This window comes from Melanotaenia boesemani, chromosome 10 (assembly GCF_017639745.1).
Source record: "Melanotaenia boesemani isolate fMelBoe1 chromosome 10, fMelBoe1.pri, whole genome shotgun sequence".
NCBI classification, from domain to species: Eukaryota; Metazoa; Chordata; class Actinopteri; order Atheriniformes; family Melanotaeniidae; genus Melanotaenia; species Melanotaenia boesemani.
In genome coordinates, this window is record NC_055691.1 from 7,924,497 (window position 1) to 7,948,824 (window position 24,328).

Here is a 24,328-nt window from a genome sequence, read left to right on the forward strand (position 1 = left end):
AATCAATCAATCAATCAATCAATCAATCAACCAAATCAATCAATAAATAACCCATGCTTCTTCAAAGTGACAATCTGAGCATATTTGTAAAAATATGAACTGATCTTAGAGGATGCAACCAGTCCCTTAACAAGATGGAAAACTAATTAGAATCAGGAAATCATTCCAACCTCAACCTGTTAAAACTGTCGTGATGGAATATAAACACACTGCTACCAGGATTGGTGGGAACTCGGATGTACCAGTACTGACACCAGTATTAGTTTTGGTCTGATACTATGTGCATGTACTCATGCTCAGCATTCATAAAAATGTTTCGATACTACAAATATAAAAAACTAGGGCTTTTAAAAAATGACGCAATGATGATTGTTGAAAATGATGAAAAGTAAAATGTGTAATTGTTGGAGAAAGCCAGGAACAATGGATGCTTCGGCTGGAAAATTACAAGGGCTTTCAGACAATTAGAAAGTTGGCTGGATAAAAGCCTGCAACAAAATAGCCAATGAAGTAAGTTGAAGAGAGAAGGGAGCAATAAAATCTATGTCAGAATATATGGAGTTGAAAGATAGACAGGACCACACATACTGAAATGTGTGTGCGTTAGACGCAGTGAGCAAGCTGTCAGGTTTGCAAGCCGATTGTTCTAAACTGTGTCTGAGCAGATCAGAGGAGGGAGGTAGAGAGGTAGGTGGGAGAAACAGGGAAAGACGGTGTGGGCTGGGATTGATTAATGCATGCAGGAGCAGTTATTGAATTTGCAGAAAAAAATCTACAGTGCCAAGACAAACAGCCACTGGGGAATTAAGGCCATTCAGGGAACAACTGCCACTATTTATACATCAAGACTGGACACAGTGTGACGATCCAGATCTCATAAAACTGTCTAAGAGTGAACCTGTCAGCTATGGCTCCTTTCGATGAGTCTTGTGACCTTGTCAGGTGTTTAAGGTTTCTACAATGTATAAAGACTGTCTGAATATCCCTTTTTACTCTGGTCAAAAACTTACACTTACACCCTTTAACATCTGGATTTTGAGTGCAGTGATGAGGCGTTAAATTAGCAATCAGCACCACGTTAAATGACTCCTGCAGTAGTAGGACGTATTTGTCAGCATCAATGGAAACATAAAGCCTGAGTGGAACCTACACACACTACAAGAGTGGACACAGCTGGCGATTCCTTTATAGAAACACACGTTTACCAGTGTTTGATTTAGAAGCTCTGAAACTGACAGCAACAGATGACATTGATTCATTATACTCATTTTAATACACACTCATCCACAGTCTGGACAAAAATAATAAAAAAGCCTAATTCATGTTAATAATAACTGGTCAGCCCAACTCAGCCTCTCTGATCCCAGGTGAAGCCATCACCTGACGGTGTCCTGGTTACAGGCCAGTCCCCTGGTATTAACTGGTACAAACTGGACTGATTCTCACTTCACTGCACTGAATGTTACTTCTTTTTACATAAAGAGGGAATTTTCATGGAATTGTTTAATGAAGAAATGAAGATTTTAATAAAATGTTCCTTTATTAAACTTCTAATTCTGATATTTCACATCCAGAACAGCTTGATTTGAGATTGGTCCAAATATGGTTTCAAAATAAGCTTTTGTTGAAGAAGTCCTGGTTCATGTTTTTGATCTGACACAGTTTACATTTTTCATCTCATTTGTTTTATTTTAATGATGGATTTCCCTTTGAGAAGCTTGACTCCTTGGTCAGGGAAGTCCTTGTAATAAATTAAAACACACAATTTAAAAAAAAATTAATATTTGTCCACACTAATCTGTGTTATAAAGTGTTTTCTGTATGACTTCAATAATTTTCTATATTTCTTTTAAGTAAAAACTGCTGAATTTGCACACTTCCTGGTGAAATACAGGGCCTGAGGTGCAGAAGTGGCGAGCCTCACCTCACCTCTGAATGCGCGATTCCTTACAAACTATTTTACACCATGACTTTCCACAGTGTGTGTGATGTCTTCAATGTAAGTGTGTGACATAATTATTCTTGCTGATTGGATAATAAACTGCAAAAAAAAAAAAAAAAAGAAGACAGACAGTATTCTGCCTCACCTAGAGACAATAGATGCATGATGTTAAATATTTTAGCTGAAGTCAGCAGGTCAAGTGGTGTTTATTTTCTGCTCTGTTTTGTCTGACCCCCCCACATGGAGGATTATGTATCTAAACTAAGCTGAAAAGACTGAAAACGTACAGTTGGAATAAAACTGATCGAGGACGACTTTTGTCTTGAGACTTTTAAAATGAAAAGAAAATGATCAGAGCTTTTCATGGAGAATGATACGTTCATGGACTTCAAATTAAGGTAAGACCACAAATGGTTTTCAGTTTTGTTTTTTGTTTGTTTGTTTTTATAATAATAAGAGAACAGAGCAAATTTGCTCTATTCATTGTCTCCTGCTGCTATAAAAGAAACGTTTTTTTCTCGGCCAAATATGTTCCTGAGTGAGAGAGAGAAGAACGCTGATGAGATATGAAACATTACCAGTAGTAAACATGCATGCTGCCAGGTGAATAGTGAATAAGATCCTCTTGAGTTCTTAAAATTGTAAATCTGACTTCTAAGTAGTCTGTCCTTCGCCAGCCAGACTTCACCGCACGTCTCTGAGCCAAATCTATGAAGCAACAACAACAAATAGTCTCCATTTATCGGGTGCTTTACCAAAACCAAAAGTTGAAGTATGCTTCATCTTTAGACTTTGCAGGAAGTCTTATATTCAGCCAGAATGCCGTTTTGATGTTGTTTTGTGTGTCATATGCTCAACAAGAGTAGATTGTGTGAGATTATTAATCGTGTTTTGAGAGTATGTCTTTTATTTCGTACTAACAAAATCTTAAAATTGTTCTCACTGAGACAGTTTGAGATCAAATTGTATCTTTCACATCCAAATTTACTGATCATGCATAAGAATAAAACAAGAATTCATGAACTGGTAGTGAGGCGGTGCACGTGGTTTATTTTGTCACAGTGGCTCAGGTGCTGCAGGAGGTTATCCAGCAAATACAAGGTTGGTGGTTCAACGCCCACTTCAGCCTGGTCATTTTGGCCCTTGGCAAAATATAAGGTGCCAGGCATAATGTGATGCTGCCCCTTCAGTAGAGGCTTTGTTAGTTTTTTGTTTAGATATTCTTGAATAGAATCATCTTGTTTAGGATGGAGGAACACAAAAAAAAAGCATTGACAGGCTGGTTTTGAGGGTTTTTTCACTTAATAATGGACTTGAAATGATTCACAACTTCTTTTGATGTGTCTTACTTTTCTAAAGTCTATTTTCTTATTTCAGGAAATGTTATTAATGTTATTATTTCATTTGATCATAGTCACAATTTTCTCAATTTAAGTATTATCCTCAAAGAAACCAAAAACGTCTGGTTGCCCTGCAGCGGGAGGCCAGAAGTCAACTGTCTTTCTTCAGCTCAAGGACACTTCAGCAGGGGAGGAGGTTCTTACTGTGCTCACTATTAACTTCCTGCTTCCTTCAACTTCTGATGTGGTTTGAATCACAGGGAAGAAACTATTTGAGCTAAAGCTGCTCTCTACAATGATATTAACAGCCTTTCTCCAGCAGGGCTTCACCCGTCACCATGTAAATATGACACATGAAAGGTCAAAATAAATATAGTTACAATGACAGATGCAACCCCAGCTTTACCCAACAGTAATATTCTCTGTGTTCTTTGATAATGAAACAGCAATCTCAGTCCAATAAAGGAATCATTTTTTATTCTTTTGTATTTTTCCCTCTACACTTTGATATAACCTTTAGATATTGATGATGGTGCTGTGTCTTATTGAAACTCTGAGTAAAGAATAAGTGACAGACCACTGGGCAGGTGGCCTTTCTGTGGCTCGTACAGTGGATTCATAAAGCTGCTTCCTGTAGAATAATAGCCTGGATATATTCAGGCTGGGGACTAAGTTGGGGGCTGAAAGCAGAAGAAAACAGCCCATGCAGAGCTCCACTTAGCAGTAAAACCTAACTTGTCTGTTGTGTGCTGCTTCATGTGAGAGAAAAGTGGTAACCTGATGTTTGAAGGAGTTGTCGGATGATGTAAATGCAGAAAATGAATGCGAGGAAACCTCTTCACGTAAACACGGTTACCATTGACGTGTCCTTGTGGGAAGCAGCTTAAATCAACTGCTTCACTGGAGCTCATCTGCAGACCTCAGAAAGTCTTATGTAAGACTTTTAAAACCCTTTAATTCTCTATACAACTAAAATTAAGATTAGTGTAAACTCTGAAAACAGTAGACTCAATTAAAATGGAGAAACAGAGGTCTGCTGACAGTTATCTGTTTTATGTTATATGCTAATCTGAATCTGATGCCTGCAACATGGTCTAAAAGACTGAAATAAAGGCAAAAAATGCTTTACTGTTAATCTTCTTAATAGAAAGATTTGCTAGCCCACATCATGATATTTGAAGATAGCAAATTATTTGATTTGTCTAATGGGGAATAAATGTTTTTACAAGCGTGACCAGCTGTTTAAATATCCTGTTTACCTCAGAGCATCCCTTAGATCATCAAGCATATGTTGATCAGCAATGATGGGGTCTTTCTAAGTGTGCAACCCATGCCGTGTGCACTAATCTACCCTGATACCACCACAGGTGCTGGCTTTTGTACAAACAAAAAGATGGCCGATCTCTCTCCTTTCTCTCCCGGAAGATGGAGCATCCATTGTTTTCATAAAGAAGCTCAGATTCCCACTGACCAGGTTTTCAACTTGCCTTAGTCCACGTTAAATGAGCTCAGAGAGGTGTTCAATAAAGCAAGATCAACACAGCCAGGCTTTCTTTGTGTTAGATTACAGAAACTGCTACGATATTTCTGTGTGGATTAAAAAAAAAAAGGCGTTTTATGCTTCTTCTGCAACATGCAGCAGCAGGTTGTATGAATGGAGAGGTGTGAAAAATAGAAACATCTCTACAGAGTTGCTGAAAATTAGTTGTGAAAATAAGTGAATCATTACATGTCTGCTGGCAGCTGCTCACACTGCTCTTAAAATGCATTTAGTAAGTGTTTTTTATCTCTGACACTGACCCATAACAACATGACAATCCGGTGACTCATTCATGACATGACTGAATATTTTCTGATATATACGCCTCGACTAATCAATTTTAATATCTTTCTTAGAACAGAGTAGAACTGACTTCTTGGTAAAAATGAGACAATATATATATATATATAAATATAATATTAAAATACATATTCTAGCTAATTCTGCATCATCAGCTAAGAGGATGGTTTCCATGGTAGACATAGATAAACCCAATTTTTGTGATGCTGTAGCATCAAAGCTTCTTTGACGTCATAATTTCAGGTTTGAAGTTTGGATATTCCACATAAATCCTTAGATGGAAAACTGGATCTGCAGCTGTTATTTCAAGACGAGTCCTGATAAAAAAGGATCATTTTTAGTTGGGATTAAAAGCCATGGTTGATGAAATAGTTAAAAAACAAACACTGGAAAGATGTAGGTGAGACATGTTTTATTTTAGGATGATGGTTGAATTGTTTTATTTCTGTCAACTATTTGACAAACTGACATTTATTCAGTGTGAATTAAGCATCTTCAGTTGTATCAAACTTCCAAAACTGCTGCCTGACAACTTTTAAAAGTTTGCTGTCTAGGATTTGTACAGGACAGGGATTACTAAACGATGATGCTTTTAATGAGTTCATCAGAAACCCTGCTATTGAGCAGCCATTCAGCCTATGTTACCATGTTGATGTAAAGCTAGAAGACAAGAAATCATGAATCATAGTACACCCCTCTGGCCCAGAGAAGGCTACGGTTTATGGATTTTGTTTAACTTTCCTTTCTTTGCATAGAGTTTTATGAACTGCGTTTACCGAGTGGTTTTCAGAACTGGTCCAGAGACCATTTAATTATTCTTCCTGCAGAATCAGGTCTGTTAGGGTGAGAAGATCTCCATCAGTCAATGTTTTCAGCATTAGTCCTTAATTTACAGAGGTTTATGCAGATAAAAAAAAAAAAAAGAAAAAAAAAGATCTGCTGTTCCAGCTTCATTCTTCTCAGCGTGGTGGGGGCTAAAGCTTGTCCTGCTGTGAGAGTGAGAGGCCGGGTGAACCATGAACTGGTCTCAGGTTCATCACAGATGAGCACTGACACAAACCCAACTCATCTTCACATCTTTGCAGTTTTACAGTCAGAAATGTTATTTTTAAAGTTATTGATTCATATTTTGGGACAGCTTTTGGCAGCGTTGTCCACATCATTACTTTTAAAGGCTCAGCTCTCTCTGAGGCTCTTTTCATTCCATATTCTTTCCCTGCACAACATTTTACAATATTTGGATTACTTTTCTAACATTTAAAAAATCTGGAACCATTTTTTTTAAAAGTTAGTTTTCATGTTTTCATCATAGTGTCTTGAATGAACCTGTGAACTTCACTTTCTCCTCTAACCCGGGTGTCTGTTCCATTTATCTTCATAGATAATATTTTTAGGTACTTTATTCATGTCCGTTAATCCCAGTATGACTCAGCTTTCTCTGCTGGCATCTTTTCCATCCTGACCCTCCCTTTAAATTAACTTTCCTTATTTTCTATTCTAAAATACAGACATATTTGTTAAGTATAAAATTATTGTTCTCAGTCTGTTGTTGTTTAGTTTAACTGGTCTGTTCTTCTTCTGTCTTAAAACTTATGTAATAATATATTATGATTTTATTGCAGTATACTCGTGTAAACTTTGTTAAACTTGTTTGAAAATTAATTCAAACTCATTTGTTTCTTTTTTGTTTTTTTTTTGTTTTTTTTTATAAGATTGAGAGTTTAACACTTAACAGAATAATATCTTTAGTAGCACTAATACAACCAATGAGTAAATAATTTGTCCTCCATGGGTTGAAACATTTGAATTTTGGTCTTCTTCTTGCTGATGTCATTGTTAAAGGGACATTGAATTTATTTGACCCAGGCTTGTGTGGAGCACACGTGAGCAGTCAGTGTTTTACTTGCAGTAAACAGCAGAGGACTTTCAGTTTGGAAAATAAAGAAGAATCCTGATGTTGCAGCAAATGTTGCTGCTACTCAGAATGTGGCCACACAGAGCTAATCTAAAGCTGCTGCACATGTGCTGTGCTGTGGTCTACGCTGCACTCGCTGCAGGGGAGGGTGCAGCCATGCAAACTTCTTCCAAGTTTGATGACAGATGTGAAGCAACTGAAAATATATCCAAGTAGCAGCTAGTTTGTTCAGCTACTGATGAAGAGGAGAAAAATGTGCAGCAGATAAGATGTAAAAGTGATGGGGTGCAGGACTTATTCTATGAACCTTAATGATGTTTTAAAGTGAAAACAACATTGATTTTATTGCACCTGACCCCATAACGTGTCTTCTTTCAGACAGGAGGAAAGAATCAGAATACATGCTTGATTTACTGGATTCAGAATATTGAACATTTTTTTAAACCAACAAACAGTATTTGCCTTTCATTATGAAATCTATTGCATCTGTTATCAGTTATATAGAATGGCTGTGTTATTGCACATCTGTAATATCCAGAGGAGCTCTATCATGAACATTTTTTATTCATATGATATCAAACCTGGAAGTCAGACAATAATTTAGGAACTGCAGCTTTCCAAGATGGAAAATGCCAGAGCCTTGGCATAGGTTTGCTTTTTGTGCTGACTGCTTTCTGCTCAGTTATGTGTTTCATTTACATAAAAACAGCTGTGCAAAGACACTACACGCAGCAAAAAAGGGAGAGGAGCAGAATCGGAGCAGCTGATATTTAAAACGGTCTTTTTTTCTTAAAAACTGAAATATCCTCATGTTCCTGTGGTGTGGAAATATTTCTTATTCTCCTTTTTTTTATTGTTTTATAATCTGCCCTTCTATCTCAATTGCCCCTTTATATTAGTTCTTCTTTTTGTTCTCCATCAACCCCAGCTTGTTTTTTATTGATTCTCTTTCCTGACATGCCTCTTAGGGAATAAAAGACAGTTAAGAAACGGTGTGTGATTGATTCACCTACTTCACATGACAAATCACTGTCAGCCACAGTCACTCACTGCTCACAAGTGTCCATGCCAAGCAGAATTCACATGCTAAGTCACATCTACAGCAGCGGTTTAAGAGTGTCTTTGAATCTGTCATGCAGTATTTGATAAATGATCTTATTATGATCCCTTGTGTGGTGATGTGACTCACAGAGGCTGCTTGTGCAAAGAGGAGGGATGATTGCTTTGACAGGGGACTAAAAGGGGAGAGGAGATGATGGGTAATCACATCTGAGTCTTTCTCCTGGTAGAAAATGGAAGGTCAGGAGGACAGACTGCCAGAGGAGAAGAGATGAAATTATGTAAAGGTAAGACAGAGCGAGAGTTTGGAAGAAAGAAATCTGTGTTGGGGATCTGTAAGTGGGGATCCAAGGGCCAAAAAAGTGTTGGTATAGCCAACTGAAGGGTAAAAGGTTGAGATGACGGGGTGAAGAAAGGAGGTAAAAGGCAGAAATTAAGGGCAAAAAATCACTTTGCGACCTACCACATATATACTTGGGTTAAGGAAGCTTTTGAACAGGTGCACAGTTTTGCAAACAAACAATCCAGGCAGGCTAAACCCCCCCTCCTTCAATTTAAAACTGACACACACACATAATAGCAGTCTATACATCTACATATATACAGTACAATTCAAAGGTTTGGGCACACTTTAGAAAGTGTGTCCAAACCTTTCACTGGTACTGTATATTTACTGTACATCCATCCACCTTCTATATATTTGGTCATTTTAACAGGTGTGTGTGGGTGAGGGTTGGAAAGCTGGAGATTGAATTTATTCAGATTTCCAAATACATGGCTGAGATGGGCCAGATAGGCCAGCTAGATCAGGGCTAATATATTATTTTATTTAGCTGCTTTTCCTGCTTGTGGTAACCAAGCAGGTTTTCATCTTAAAAGTTTAATCTTAAAAACTTACTGACACTGACGTGAGGGGGTGTAATGACTCAAGACATTTGCTGGTCTTCATTCTGTCTGCTGACAGAAACATGAAAGTGAAAGAACTCTTATATTTTTCTCATTTCTTCATCTTTCTCTTTGGTGTCTCATCACCATGGAAACGTGGTTTGTTGTTTGTAACCTGCAGAGTCTTTGCAGTGCCTTAATTCTTTTTCTTGATAATTTTTTTGAGCAAAAAACAAATTGGTACATTATCACCACCAACAGGTTTATTACACCCCCCCCCAACACATACACACACACACACATTTCAACCATCCATCCATTCTATACCCTAACTCCAACACAGAGTAGCAGGGAGTCCATCCCAGCCACTATAGGTAAGAGGCAGGTTCACCATGGACAGGTTGCCAGTCCATCACAGTGCCAACACAGAAAAAAAAAAACAATAATTCACACTCAGGGAGAATTCAGAGGCACGTCTTCCAATACTGGAATAACTTTGCTTTTTTTTATCCCAAAGCAATAAATACTCTTAATTATTAATAAAGCAACAAGGCTTTGCTGCTTTGTGGTTGTTTTCAAATATACTTCTACTCTGAGAGTAGAACGTACCTTTATTTCATCTGCTCAAAATAAAGCACATCAATCAATCAATCAATCAATCAATCAATCAATCAATCAATCAATCAATCAATCAAATAATAAACATATATATAGTATAAATATATACATATAGTGTGTATTTTCTGTTGCTGTGCTCTGTGAAAGGTGCTATGAACCTTACTTAGCCTGATCATCATGTAAGCTCTTACTTTGGCGGTAGTAGTAATTTCATGTGCAAATGATTCATTTTACTAAAATTATGTTACTTCGGGAAATTTCTCCTCTTTCAGGATTACGTTAGTTTTAAAGATTTACTTTCTGATCCCACTGTATGCTGAGTCAGGCTGTCGCACGTGTAGTTGCTTTGAAAGGATTTTAATGAAACTTATTTTTAGTCTGACAGAAGTTTACAACTGAAAAGTTGAAAAGATAAGGAAAGAATTTTGACCTGCATATTATTAAAAGCTGGATTCAGGAAATCTATTAACTTTCAAGGTTAGAAAAAGGAGAGCAGAGGCAGGAAACAATACTGTGTGAGTCTGTGGGTGACGACCTTCGTGATGCCTGAGTTATTCACAGGAAAAAGAATATTCCCTGTTGCACCTGTAATGCTGCAGCAGCTCTTTTTCTTATTTGTCTCAGGGTATTTCATCCCAGAAAAAAGAAGGCAGTACCAGATCGAAGGCTTATTCCAGAAAAGATGGAACATAAAGAGCCTTTTCATTAATAATTAAATACTGAAGTAAATGCATTTTCCATTAAATAAATAAATATGCAAACACAATAAATACAAAATAAATGAGTACAATCGTCATTTTCAACTTTTTGAACTTATTTAACACATTTGTTCCATTTATTATTTTTATCACACTTTTCATTTATATATTTACACTTTTATGAAATTCGTTTGTATTGATTGATTTGTTTTGTAAAGCATAAAAAAAATTACTTAACAATCAAATAAATAAATAAATAAACGTAAAAGTGCAGTGTTAGCCTAGCAGCTAATTTGCATCTGACTGCCTCTTGGCAGGTCACAACAATAGAACACAACAAGGAAAAAACAACAAAAGCTAAAGTGCAAACCAGTCAGTAAATATTGTATAAAGTGTATAAATTAAGTACGGGAGGTTGGAGTGTCATATTAGAAATACAAGAGAGAACACTAAAATAACTTACTGTTCACTCACATGGCAATAAAGCATACAAATAATGAGTATGACACATGTATACAAACGTTTATGTAAACATGTCCCATCAGCTGCATGTGTAAATGTATCTGTGCTGCAGAGCATCCATCTAGCTGTGAGAACAGGCTGGTTGGCTAAAAGCCAGTTTTTGAGATGGGATTTAAAAGTGGTGTATGTGTTCCATACACCTCTTATTACAGGTGTTATCTTGTTCCAGATGTTTCTACCCCTCACTGACAGCTCACATTGTCCAATAGTGGTGTGTCTATAGTGGACCTTACAGTCTCCTCTGGTGAGGGGGTCTAGTGGTCCTTCCAGAAAGCAATTGTAGTTTGATAAACTCCTTTATTGGTGGTGGTGAGAGTCAATTTAATATTTTGTTTATGAACAGGCAAACCTAAGAGTGTTTTATATCTCAAAAGCTAAAAACTTATATTTACTGAGGATATGAGGCAATGATATGAATAACTTCCTGTCAAAGATTTTTAGGGCCTTTTTGTGCAGTGATTCTTCAGATTTGAGTACAGTTACACCTGTGAGAGACCAGAGAAAATAATGACATGCAGGAAGGTTCTGGCAGCACTGATGGTCAGCGATGGTCTGAACAGCTTCAGATTCTGCAGGTTGGGTTTGGTTGAGTTAGATTTTTTTCTAATGTAAAAAGTGATTAGATACTAATAGAAATGCAGCTTTTAATAATTTGAAACTTTTTAAATGAAATTTAACTGTCATTAAATTCACTGACCTTTGCTTTTGTGGCACAGCATCTATAATCTTTTCAAATTGGGGGACTTCAAGAAAAGATGGTGTCAAACTGCCAAAATGGACATTTTGGAGATGTTACCTAAACTGTCTGTACCAAAACCTCTCATTTTGTTCTGCTTTACTTAACAGAGATAATGTTATCATGTTGTACTTTTATTTAGTAGAGGTTTAGCGCTACAGTTCACTGATTACAAAGGAATGTTCATACTCATCCTTAAAAGCTATTTATTTCTCTCACACTTTTTCATGTGTGCTAACCTCTCCCCTTACCATAAAGTGTTGAGCTAGGTTGTAGAGGCATTCTCACTTCACATGGGGATGCAATTTAACCCTCAAAAGGTTAAATAAAATAGGAAAAAATTTAAATGAATAATTCTGAGAATATTTTGTGTAAAATGTTTCTTCTTTGAAAGCATGCGTGTTTAAGCATTTTGTTGTCACTGATTAGCAGACACATGTTGACATGGAGAATTTGATCCGATCGATTAGAATAAAAATGCATCATGTATACCATCCGACTGGAATTGATCAGTAAGAGTTTTTAATCCAGTCCAGAGGGATGGCTTAAACCATTTCATGATCGGATCAGCAAGAGAAAATAAACATGTCTACACTCATTCTGATGGTTTCTGTGATGGATGTTGTCTCTGTGCATGGTTAAAGGTTCAAGTGATAAGTGTGGTAATGAGTTTCAGGGAAAACTTGCAAAGCAGCAGCAGCAAATCAGAACTAGACTGTGGTGGATCTGTTTCTGTTGGAAACAGAAATAATTAATGATTATTGAACATCTTGAAGGTTCTTACAAATTAGTACACATTGCACATGTCAAAAGCATTAAAATCGTTTTAAAACTGTCCATCATGTAAACTCACAACTGACCGGATGACTTTTTCTATCGTTCATGTAAACATGTCAGTTGGAACCTCTGATTCAATCAGATAGATGAAATATTTCTCCATGTAAACATAGCTACTGATGCCTGTACTGTATTACCAGTGAAACCATAACAGGATGTTTTCTTACAGTCAAATTCTCTTGAAGTATTTTAATGGGGTGTTTTTTGTTTGTTTATTTTGGAGCCACTAAACTTCAATTGTTTAAAATTCTGTAAATGTTCTTGACTCCCAGGTCTGCCTGAGCGTTTCAGAAGTATTTCTTAGAGATCTGTTTTCATGGAACATGAGACTCTGTAACTTCTCCCTCTCTAAATGAGTCGTCTACAATAATAAGCAGTTTAGTCCAGTGTTTAGTGTGCCTGCCAGATTGGGGAAAATGTTTTCAGCAGTGAGTTCTGTTTTGATTTCTGGCCATTAGGACCTTCACAGTGCGTTATTCTCCCTCTCTGCTACCTGCCCCGCCATATTTTTCTCTCCACTCTCTCTTCTCTAAATGGGAAAAATGGCCAAATAATAAAAACAACCTTTCTGTGTCTGTGTCCATGACAACAGGACAATTTAGTTAGTCTCCCATGGCTTCCTAGCAACACATGTGGAGCTGTAAGTGGCTCAACTGCTGCAGGCAAAAGTGCAAAACTGGTGTCTCATCTTAAAACCTTGACTGTGTGTCCAATGTACAAAAACAGAAAACACTGCACATTTTTATTAGTGTATATGTGGAAGAGTGTGAAAAAAACACACACCTCATGGGTACTTCCGACAAACAAACACACAGTGAAGCTAAAGCTAAAGTTTTGGGGTTGAAGAATTGTACTACCAGGAAGGTGCAAAGATTTCAACTGCACAATATCACAAATACTACAGGAAGAAATCAAGCATCTTCAGGGAGGCTAAAAGAAAACCCTAGAAAGAGCAAGACAATCACCACGAAGAAGCACAAAACTACTTCAATAAAGTGTAAAATGACTGCAGAGCAACTACCAAGAAACACAGAGGAGGTAGTCTTAGATCTGCAGAAGTCAAGACTTTAACAACTACATGCCACCAGTTTTTGAAGCGCAGTGAATTTTTTAGTATTATTAGTATTAACTGATTATTATTGCTTTTCATAGATCAAATCAATTTATCTCATTTATAAATTTCAATTCTGTAATCCTAATGTAAGCATTTTTGATTGAGATAAACTTTGGAAAGTCTGTTTGTGTCATGATGGAACCAAAGGCTGGTTTTCTTTTCAGGTATTTAAGCTCCGTTTCCACCAACGTGTCCAGTTTGGGGCGGTACAGGTGGGTACGCATTTTTTTGTACTTCAATAGGTAAAAACTAGGGAGGTTACCAGAATACCTGACCTGAACCATTCCAACCTATTGAGCCCCTTTTGTTGGTGTCCCATCTTACTGATCCAAACAAAAAGGGCAGAACTCTGCAATCAAGAATCATCATTTCCTGTGTGACCAAGCGACAGCACCATGTTTAAATTTACCGTGCATCTTTTGTTTTTTAAAACCACAAACCAAGAAGAACAAACACAAACTGCCGGACGTGTGGCATTCTCGCCCTTCATTTCTGTGTTGTGCCTTTTTTTGTTATGATTCAAGGAAGACTTTGTGCTGCTATGATGTCACACTATTACGTAGCTGAAGCATCCATCGCTATGTGGCTGCTACGCCGCCTACCGGGTAAGGGTACAATTGACCCAACCAAACTGCACCAAACCATCCCATACAGACCTGGACCTGCTGGTGGAAACGGGGCTTTACAGTATTCATGAGTGGTGCCTTCTTCTTTTTCCAGGAAACCTGGAACAGTGCATGCTTTTCCCTCTTTTAAAATGTCTAAATCAAAGCAATTCATACACATATCTGTTTTTATTCAGTCTCAGAGGGGAATCCCTTCAGAACTGAATGGATTTGACTGGTGTGGAGTGAGATTTCAGTGATAAAAGAGCCTTTTATTGGCTCTGTTGTTGTTATGAAAACAATCTGTAAATTTGTACCAACACCAGTGACATCCCTAAGCTTTTTTTTTTAAAAGGCAAAGCACATCATTAAACACACTGTCACAGATGCACCTGAGCTCCTCTGCAGGACCCTAATCTTATGTCTTCTATTTTACATTTATTACTAATGTCTTCATGAAAAGTACATTAGATCAATAAATACACATTTCTTTGAGGTTCTTCCAGAAACTCTTGCTTACATACAGCTTTTGACTGAATTTATGTCTCTAGCACTCTTTTCTCTTCTTCACTGCAGGCTCACATACATTCTGTTTGTAATAGCATTCCTGACCAGGTTTTTATCTGGAAAAGGTGTCAATGTTTGAGCTTCTGTAACAAAAAAGGCTCATGTAGCTTGAAAATGCTGCATTTGTCTTGGCCTGCTGATCATCCTACTATTTTCTCTATACACGTTTCGTATTGTAATGTAGTGTGAGACTTTCTCTTAATTTCTCCAGGGAAAACTCAGCATCTATAAATTATTCAGGTCTAGACAACAGCAACAAAAAGACAAAATAAAACATATGTTTCCTGGGAAATCATTCAAAATATCACATCTCTGATATGGATACTAAGACTGACATTATTTTAGAACACCGTGGGTCATGCAAAGGGCAAGCTCATGTTAACTGCATCACAAATGCACATCTGGAAGCGACACGTTTTGCAGTGGTGCTTCTTGGCTTTGGTTAGGCAACACTAAGCGATGCTGGACCTGGGGCTACGTGCTGCAGCGTATAGTACAGCATTTACTCATTTAGGGTTTGATCTACTTACTGCGCTGGTGGTGCCATCTGTATCTGTTAGCCTCTGGTGCAGATCAAACCAGACTGTCTGTAAATAGAAGCACAACAACAACAAGAGCAGCAACATGTCAATCAGCAAGACCAGTGACAGCAACCATTACAACAGCAGCTTGAAGCGCACATTAGTCACTCACAATGAAAAGTGTTAGTGGGCACACTGAAGAGGTGAGCAGGAAAGCAGATGGTATTTTTGAGACATTAGAAGAAGTTTGTAGTGTTACCAGTAAGGAGGAAATCACAGAGGAGGTGGATGCATGACAATCAGACAAGCACAGCTCGGTGTTGTCTAGTTTCTCTTAATCTAACCGGTACGTGTACCACTGGTTGTACTCTTATGCAGTCTTTCTTAAATGGGGATTTGGAGACTTCAGGGGGTGCATGAGAAAATAAAAAAAGAGGGATAGCTTCTTCTGTTTTTTTTTATCTTTGCATTTAATAGATCTGACTTCAGTTTCTATTATGAGGTGAGGTTATGTACACATATCAAATTAAAGAGTTATTGCAACCAAACCCATTTGTACTATATTTTATTCCATAACCTGAATAAAAAATAGTAAATAAGAATCGATTAGAGAATTGATAAGTAATCAAATCAATAAGTGATATTGATAATGGAATCAGCATAGCAAAATTTTTATCAATTCCCATCCCTTCATATGTACTTTTATTATAACTTCTAGATCTTATTGTGATTATAGTCTTTGATATGTCAAAGATCAACAAGGGAACTGATTTAATGTCATTCATATTTTTAAATATGCTGATGCCCTTCGTGGCCAAAAGTGTCCCATTGACTTTTATTCAAACTATCTGTTTTAATCTCACTGTCATTACACTTTAAAATCTGAGCACTCACTGCAGGCTTGTGGTTAAGCAAAGATACTGAGGAGGAGATGCTGATTTTGCTGTAAAGATGTATTAAACTGTAGGCCAATTCATTAACATGACCTTTAAGGGAAAAGAGACATGCACCCGGCTCAAACCGGACCTGACCCTATGCCACAGCAGGAAGAAGAAAAAAGAAAAAAAAGCAACATGTTCCAATGAGTGTCTCTCTTCAGCTTTTGATTTTGACCTTGTAGAGCTGTCCTAAAGGGCACCAGAGCTCTTCTATAGCGTTGTGCTTTACCACAGATTACATCAGTATTGAATATACTTGTACTTTGTTTTTTGATTTTTGATAAAAAATCCCAGAGTTTTCAGAGAAATAACCTGATTAACTTTTGAAGGTCCGTGACTCACTTTTTTATAAAGATACTTGAAGGGACTTAGAGGGACTCCCTCTCTCTAGAGCAGGGGTGTCAAACTCCGGTCCTCGAGGGCCGGCATCCTGCAGGTTTTCATTGTCTCCCTGATCTAACACACCTGACTGAAATTAATGGGTTATTGTGAAGAAGTTGACAAGAAGCTGCTGGATCCATTTGATTTTATTCAGGTGTGTTAAATCAGGGAAACAATGAAAACCTGCAGGACACCGGCCCTCGAGGACCGGAGTTTGACACCCCTGCTCTAGAGTGTTGATTCACGCATAAAAAATGAAATTTGGGCAGCAAATAAATACCATTTAGATTTACTTTCTGATTATTTACTGGAGTTAAATAACCAGATGAGTTTCTTTTAAGACCTTGTGTTAGACTTCCAGTAATTAATAAGGGATTTATATATTAAGAAACTACTGTTTCAGGAAGGTAAGATCTACCTTTGGAAAGATAGGTGGTAGTCAAAGGCTCTGAAAGTATGACAACTTAGAAAATATAAATATCATGTATTTAAAGACTATAAAGTATATTTAATATATAGGATGTTAATAACATTAATTTAAAAATACATTAAAATGATCAATACAAAAAATACAAAAAAATGAAGTTTTATAAAAAAAATCTTAAAAATAGTATATATATATATATATATACTATTTTTAAGATTTTTTTTATAAAACTTAATTTTATATGTATATATATATATATATATATATATATATATATATAATCTGTGCACATGTCTGCACATCTATTTGACCCAGCAGTAACAGAAGAAGCAGGTAACAGGAAAGGATAGCGTGCATCCGCTTTCTAAAAAATATAAACATAAGCCGTATTCCAAATACACAGAGGTGGATAGATGTTTAACTCAACATACAACATGGTACCAGCACAACTTTTTGCCAGTTACTTTTTGTCCATGGAGAAACGGGTCAACCAGAGAAGGCCCAAGACTAACAAGCTGTAAGTGGGGATATCATCCCCTATCGCCTACAAGTCGGATATACAGCATTTAAATCAGTTAACTGGTTCTCCTTCCATGCTTGTTAAATAACTGTAATATTTCTGTGGAAGGTTTAGGCAGTAGGTTTGTTCACTGAATGAGATAAAATCAAAGTTAAATCAGATTCTGCTCCTCGGACAAACATTAGTAAAGACTGTGACTGTGTGCAAAGATGACGGGACACTGATTTCCACTTTTCCTCTCTGTTCTCGCCATCTGTGAGCAGAGTTATGGAAACCAGTCGGATCGTGGCTCACAGTGAGCTCTGCAGGTTTCTCTCCCTGAGGTGACTGATGAGAAGCACCGTCTGAACAGTGTCTGTAAGGCTCCGAGGGTAACTTTTACCAAACACTGCAGGCAAAGCCAATAGAAGTCTGACCCAGCAGGCAGGTAATACACACATTATACGTACATACATACAGTAACACACAGCCACAGATTTCAAGGATGAATGAATGGAGCGTACGGTGACACAGCTGACACTCACAGCTGGACTGAAATGAAAGCTGCCGTGTGTTGCTGGTTCATCAGTACAGAGAGGACGCGCAAACATAGTTTGGTGGAACAATGACTCCTTTGTGTGAAACATTACTGTTTTGTTGGGGTGGACATTTTACCCTTTAAGCACCAGTTTGATAATTATAGTTTGAGTTTTGTGCTTTGATGAGACATGTAACACACATGGAAAAACATAAATAAACCCTGATGGGGGAGCTAAGCTAAGTGCTACTCATAAGAGAACCATGAAAAAAGCTAATTACTGCCATCTAAGATAACTCAAACATTTATAGCAGTTCAACTGAACGTGATATTGTGGTTTTTACCTTAGAATTACTTTCAGATCAGACAGCTACATCTACATCAACATGGACTTCATAACATGATACATGCTGCCACGGTCTGGTAAACACATTCCTTTCATTGGAAAAAAGTCAAGTAAACATCTGATTTCTGAGATTTAAACTGTTTAGATCAACCTTTCCCAAACTAGGGATTTCAAGATAATTTTAGAGGGTTGCCAGTGTCAAAAATATATAGCATACATTTATCGAATAAATTGGGGATTTTTTAGGCTGTCTAAATAACCATCTTAACACAAACAGATCAATCAAGAAAATTAATGAGTGTAATACATGAATGCATAAAACAACAAAGTTAATAATTCAAAATTAAAAATCTGACATCTCGGCGAGAGAATCACTGTTCCTCCAACATGAAAAAAGAGTCTACATTGTGTTTCCACCCTGTGATTGTATAGTAGACTATATTATTTCTAAACTGCATTTTCAGTTTGATTAGCGTTTTAGATGATTTCATGTCATTTCTTAAGTTGTTTCATCAATTAACTCTATAGATTGCAGCTTTGTGTACAATTTAGTTTTATTAAGTGTGCAAAATTAAATATTTACTGTGATGTGTTTTCAGGCTCCAGAGCAGTCTGAGACTGCAAGCCTCCCCTAAAGAGAGAAGAGATATTTAGATTATACCAGCTTAAAAAACAACAAGAACAACATCATTTTGGTAACTTAAAAAAAAAAAAAGGAACTTTGCTTTTTTTCCATTTCCTTGGGTCAACTATAGTATAGTATCAATGTTAACTATAGATAATACTATAGTAACAATAGTTGAATAGTCAAAACTTGAAACGGTAATGGGATAAAAAAACATATTTTTCATATTACAGAATCAGATTTAGCTTTATTCACACATACAAATAATTCTTTATTTTCAGACAGATGTGTCTGCAATAAGAAGTAATTAAATAAGTCAAAAATAATAAAATAAGCCAAAGAAATCAAATACGTAAAAAGTGATGTAATAAAAACAGCCTCTTATATAATGGTATCAACTATATTATATATAACAGTAAAAGAGCAACATTGAAAAAAAAACCTCTAACTTCAAAGTGATAATGTGATAATATGGATCGTACAAACAGTCAGTAGTTTAACTGTTCAGTAAAGTGACTGCAGTGGAAAAGAAGCTGCTGGTGCCTGGTGGTCCTGGTCTGCAGGGTTCTGACAGACGGGACCAGTTCAACAGGACTTACATAAAGTCACTAAAAATCTTGCTGCACCAGACAGTAGAGAGGGCATGTAAAAGGTTAAGCTGAAAATAATAGCTTGTATTTGGCCCAAGTATCACCTACATCAGATATGAGGCTACAAAGTCCATCATTCTGAGAGCTTGGCTTTTCACAGCAGAAACGTTTTGTCTGCAGCTCATGGAGAGAAATAAATAAACATAGTTTGCAGACAAAAAACATGAAAGACAGCAAGAGTCTGAAAGTGAGACCTGTAGCAACACACACAACCTGGATTTGCCTCTTTGAGGCGGGTGTGCAAGTAACAGGATTTCTAGTGTGTTATGAGAGCAGTGGCGGCAGCATAAAGAGCTATTTCCATCTTGCCAGCTAAAACATCACTCAGTGTGTGGCTGTCCTATTACTCGTTCAGTAAACAATTCATGATTCACTTTGACACAGTGGGATAAAATTTCCTTTTGCAGACACCTTTGTGATGTCAGTACAGAGATCTATGCAAGAAAAACCTGCATGAACAGAGACAAAGACATTCAAGAGGCTTTATTTAGTTTTCATGTTATTTCTATAATACTCTGTTCTCTGCTAACGTAACCTAGCAGAAATGTGTCTTTTTTTTCTGTAGCTCTTGTTATTCTGAAAGCAAACTGCCAACAGAAAAGTTTGAGAACCTATTTCTTCTTTTATGTCATTTTCTGGTGATATTTGTTGTCACTGAAAAAGTCACTTTCCTTTACTCCTTTCCTTTCTGTTAAATAAAAACTTTGAACATGGAAAGCTTTATAAAAATGCAGCAGCAGGGCCATGACGAAAACAAACAAACAAAAAACTCAGCATACTGAAAAGAAATAAGCCATGTTCCATATTTCAGTCCATAGCTGGATAATAAAGCTAGAAAGTGGAAATATCTACATCATCACTGAGGGTGTGTTTGAAATGAACCATCTCATCAGAATTAAATAAAGTCTATTTATCCGAATGTCTCCACAGTATTTGCATGTTTCTTATAAAAAGTGAGAGAAGCTGCATCCCTCCTAATAGCCTGCTCTCATTGGTCAGCTCACCTGGCCTTAGCAGCTGCCCCTCAGTTCTACATGAGCTCTGCTGAATATAAAACTGTCAAATTTATAAATGTCCCCAAGTGCTGCCTGAGTCAGAACATTTATCATCCAAAATTCAAAATACCTTCAACAAAAATAACGGTTCCTTTGTTTTTGTTGCACCAGACTGTATTAGACATCATTTCAATCTCCCTGGAACTTAAAATTTTTATATGTGAATGAATATTTTAATTTTTTAAAGAAATATTTTATTCACTTATTTAAAAATCTGAAGAAGATGGATGATAGAAAGTTGCAGCTAGCAGCTAGTTATCTTTTCTTAGCTAAGCTTAGCACAGAGTTTGAAACAAGATGAACAGCTAAGTTACAGGTAGCCCAAACAGGTGTGGCTGGAAAGTGGGTGTGCAAAACATTTCTAACACACCTCTGTAGTGAAACTGGATTTTAATGAACCTTTCTAGTATTCATATAAGCAGCTGTCTCAACTGAAGCCTCCAGAGTTCAACAGAACTTCTACTGCTGTAAATTACTATTTCTACATCACATTTTAAACTGAGGAATAGACACGTGTTGCATCTGATTACAGGCATCTTGTACTCAGTGGGCAGCATTTATTTTATAAAGTCAGTAAAAAACAGCTGGTTGAAGTGGCTCCTGTGTGGCTGCTGACGGCTGGTTTAGAGTTTAAGGAATCCAAGTTGTTTGGTATTTGTATTACTTAGACCTTCCTTGAGGTGGTTGTGAAAAAAATAAAAACACTAAGAAAAGTTTCAGAATTAATTAATTAATTAATTTATTTTTTACCCTTCTGCCCTCCTTGTGACATTTTTGTCCATTTTTCTCAACTTCTTTTACTTTAGTTGGTGATCATTTTGTCTGTGTTGTAGCAAATGTCATGTATTTTTGCAATAATTCTACTGTTTTGACAAATATTTTAAATCCAGTTTTGTTTTTCTGTCAAGGGTCAGGTGACTCTTGTGGCAAAAAGTGCCCATGCATAAAAACTATGCTATAAAATTATCATACAACAGAGCCCCCCATTATTCTAATCATAATGTGAAAACTATCTGTTTTAATCTCACTGTCATTACACTTTAAAATCATTCAGTCTTCGTAAAGACAAAAGTAGTGATATTTGTCATGTTTATTTCATTCCACCAAATTCAAATGGTTCCCCATTTACTACTACAAATTATTGTCAATAATATTACAAACCTATCATCAGAGTATCGCTTGCAGCAAGTCTAAACAGCCTTAGCTCAGCTTGGTTCAATAAAATGAGTGCATGAAAAACCCAAGCAGTCATGTCATTACAATCTTATGTGTCTCTCGTATGCCTGCAGGTCATGTAATGTGAAGGGGTAAGACACCTGGCGTGACGAAATAGCACAGCTATAAGATGCCATGTTATGTTGCGTGATACTACATTATGACACTGCCTTGCACTATTTTCCTGATGGTGTAACAGTGTAAAACACTGCACGCAAAGAATGCCCAGAGTGGCTTGCTTTTCATACACATTGCTGTGAGATCAGATTGTGCATCCCCACAAACCAAGATTTAATGCCTGAGTGCAGGAATTTTATATGAGAGCTGGACAGAGAGAAAAAATATAAACTGAAATAAACAAAAATCAATGTGTTGCTGCTTCCATATCTGCTTCTCTCGTTGCACAATTTTCAGTCTTAAGTTATTACATTTATGCAGTTGACAAAAAAAAAGCATAAATTATTCATGACAAGTCTATATTGTTGTCTGAATTTGTAAAAATCCAACATGACTGTGTTCAATCAGAAGTGAAAGGATTTTCTTGGTGCTTTGGCTGCTATACCCAAGTCAGCTTCAGGTTACAGTAACAAGGTCTCTGGAGGGCGTTCAAGTCATGTCACAGTGATTGTAGAAAAATCCTTTAGTTAAAGGTGTTTCAATCATTCCTGTAAAAATTGAGGTCACTCCACTGAGGGAAAGAGTTTTTTTTTTCTTTTAAAGCTGAGGCATATTAGATTCAAAGGTTGGTTCTAATGAGGGATTGGAGCTAGTGATGCAGGTTCTTCCTCCATCCTCTCATCTGACGTGATTTCCCCCTCTCTCCTCACACAGTTTAGTTATTCTTGGCTCTTTCTGCTGTAGTGGCTCATTCTTTTAAAGACAGCTGAGTCTGCTGGGGCTCCATTAGTCTTAACATGTGCAGCACTGGATGAGATGGAGGCAGTGCAGAGGAACGGACAGGAGGAGTCAGGGAGGAAGGTGGTGGCAGATGTAAAAAAGGATGAGGCCATGATGGAGGTGCCTCAAAGACAAAGAAGTGAGGAGGAAGATATTTTGGACATATCTGCTTTCAACCTCTCCCTCTCTCCATCTTTCCCTCTTCATCAAACCTGCTTGCCACCTCACCCCCAGCTTCTCATTAACCACCCGGTGTCTTTCATTTTCTCCTCCTGCTCTGCTTTCCTCTCCCGTCTTCCTCTGTATGCTCCTGTGGTGCTCCCAATTTCACCAGTGTTACATATCGAACTCACAAACTGACAACTTTTTAGTTTTCTTCTTTCTAGTCTTTAATTAAGACTTGTGGAGTCTAAATGATTACTTCAGAGATCAAATAAAGTTTTTTCACAGTCAGCAAGTTTGTTTAAGGGTTGAAGTAAATTTTTATCCTCTGTAATTTACTTTTATTTTAGAAACTGGAGAATATCTAATTCTAATGTATTCCCCTATTTATAGTATTCTTTATTTCCTTTGATCATGACGGTAGAATATACATTATATTGCCAAATGAATTCACTCACCCATCCAAATAATTGTAATCAGGTGTTCCAATCACTTCCATGGGCACAGACGTATAAAGGTCAAGCACCGAGGCATGCAGACTGTTTCTACAAACATTTGGGAAGGAATGCATTGTATGCATTAATCCTTAAAACTCCAAGCAATTTCTTTTTCTGTTTTTTTTTTAACTGTATTTTTTATTTTATTTATCTATTTATTTATTTAAAGGCAAAAATCCATGTAGAACCTCCATCCTAAGCACGGTCAACATACAGACATTATTTGGCTCAGGACAGTCTTAGTTGTCAGATCATAAGAGCTAAAGTCATGTGAGATGAATGCATCAATACATATAGCAAGTCTGGGCTTGAATGTTGAAAAAATATTGCAGTTCAAACAAACACAATAGAAACTATTTACATATTTACACTTTTTCCTCCAGGAGCTTTTTTTTGTCCATTTACAGTTATTTATGCTACTATTTACCTAATGTCCTCACAAAACAAACTCCAAGTCAGCTCATTTTTGATGCCACAGGGTGTCAAAAACACTTCTTAGTTTTATTCTGGCCATAGAGGATCATTATTTTTGGCTGCTCCTGATTAGACATAATATTTAATTTAAACTATCTAACTGGTGCAAGGTTTGACAGGTAGTGGCTTCATTCCAGGTCAAAATTGCAACATAGCAGTGATAATGATCTGTTTTTATAATGGAAATGTGATTAATATTGGTGTTATAATTCACTCATTGTGGATTTACCATGGAGTCTCTGAATAAACACTACAGTTTGCGTCCGGACTGTAAACCTTCTGGATGGGATGTAAATGCCTAGAAAACTTCCATGGATCATTTAAAGTGTAAGCTATTTATCACAATTTACCTCACAGAGTTACACACTACCGTTCCAGAGAAACTGTTGTCAGTATAAGTGATGTAGCACTTGGGGGAGCTGGCA

The 24,328-nt window shown here is 36.9% G+C and overlaps 1 protein-coding gene across 2 annotated transcripts in view; it reads right to left on the reverse strand.

The window, feature by feature from the left end:
* necab2 (N-terminal EF-hand calcium binding protein 2) overlaps positions 1 to 24,328 on the reverse strand; it is a 148,652-nt gene that overhangs the window by 23,879 nt on the left and 100,445 nt on the right. Inside the window, exon 9 of one of the 2 annotated variants that reach the window (XM_041996216.1) lies at positions 15,209 to 15,265. The exons of the other annotated variant lie outside the window; for it this stretch is intronic. Within the exon in view, the coding sequence (XP_041852150.1) occupies positions 15,209 to 15,265 (57 nt within the window). The remainder of the gene's footprint in view (positions 1 to 15,208; positions 15,266 to 24,328) is intronic. 2 annotated transcript variants of the gene reach the window in all.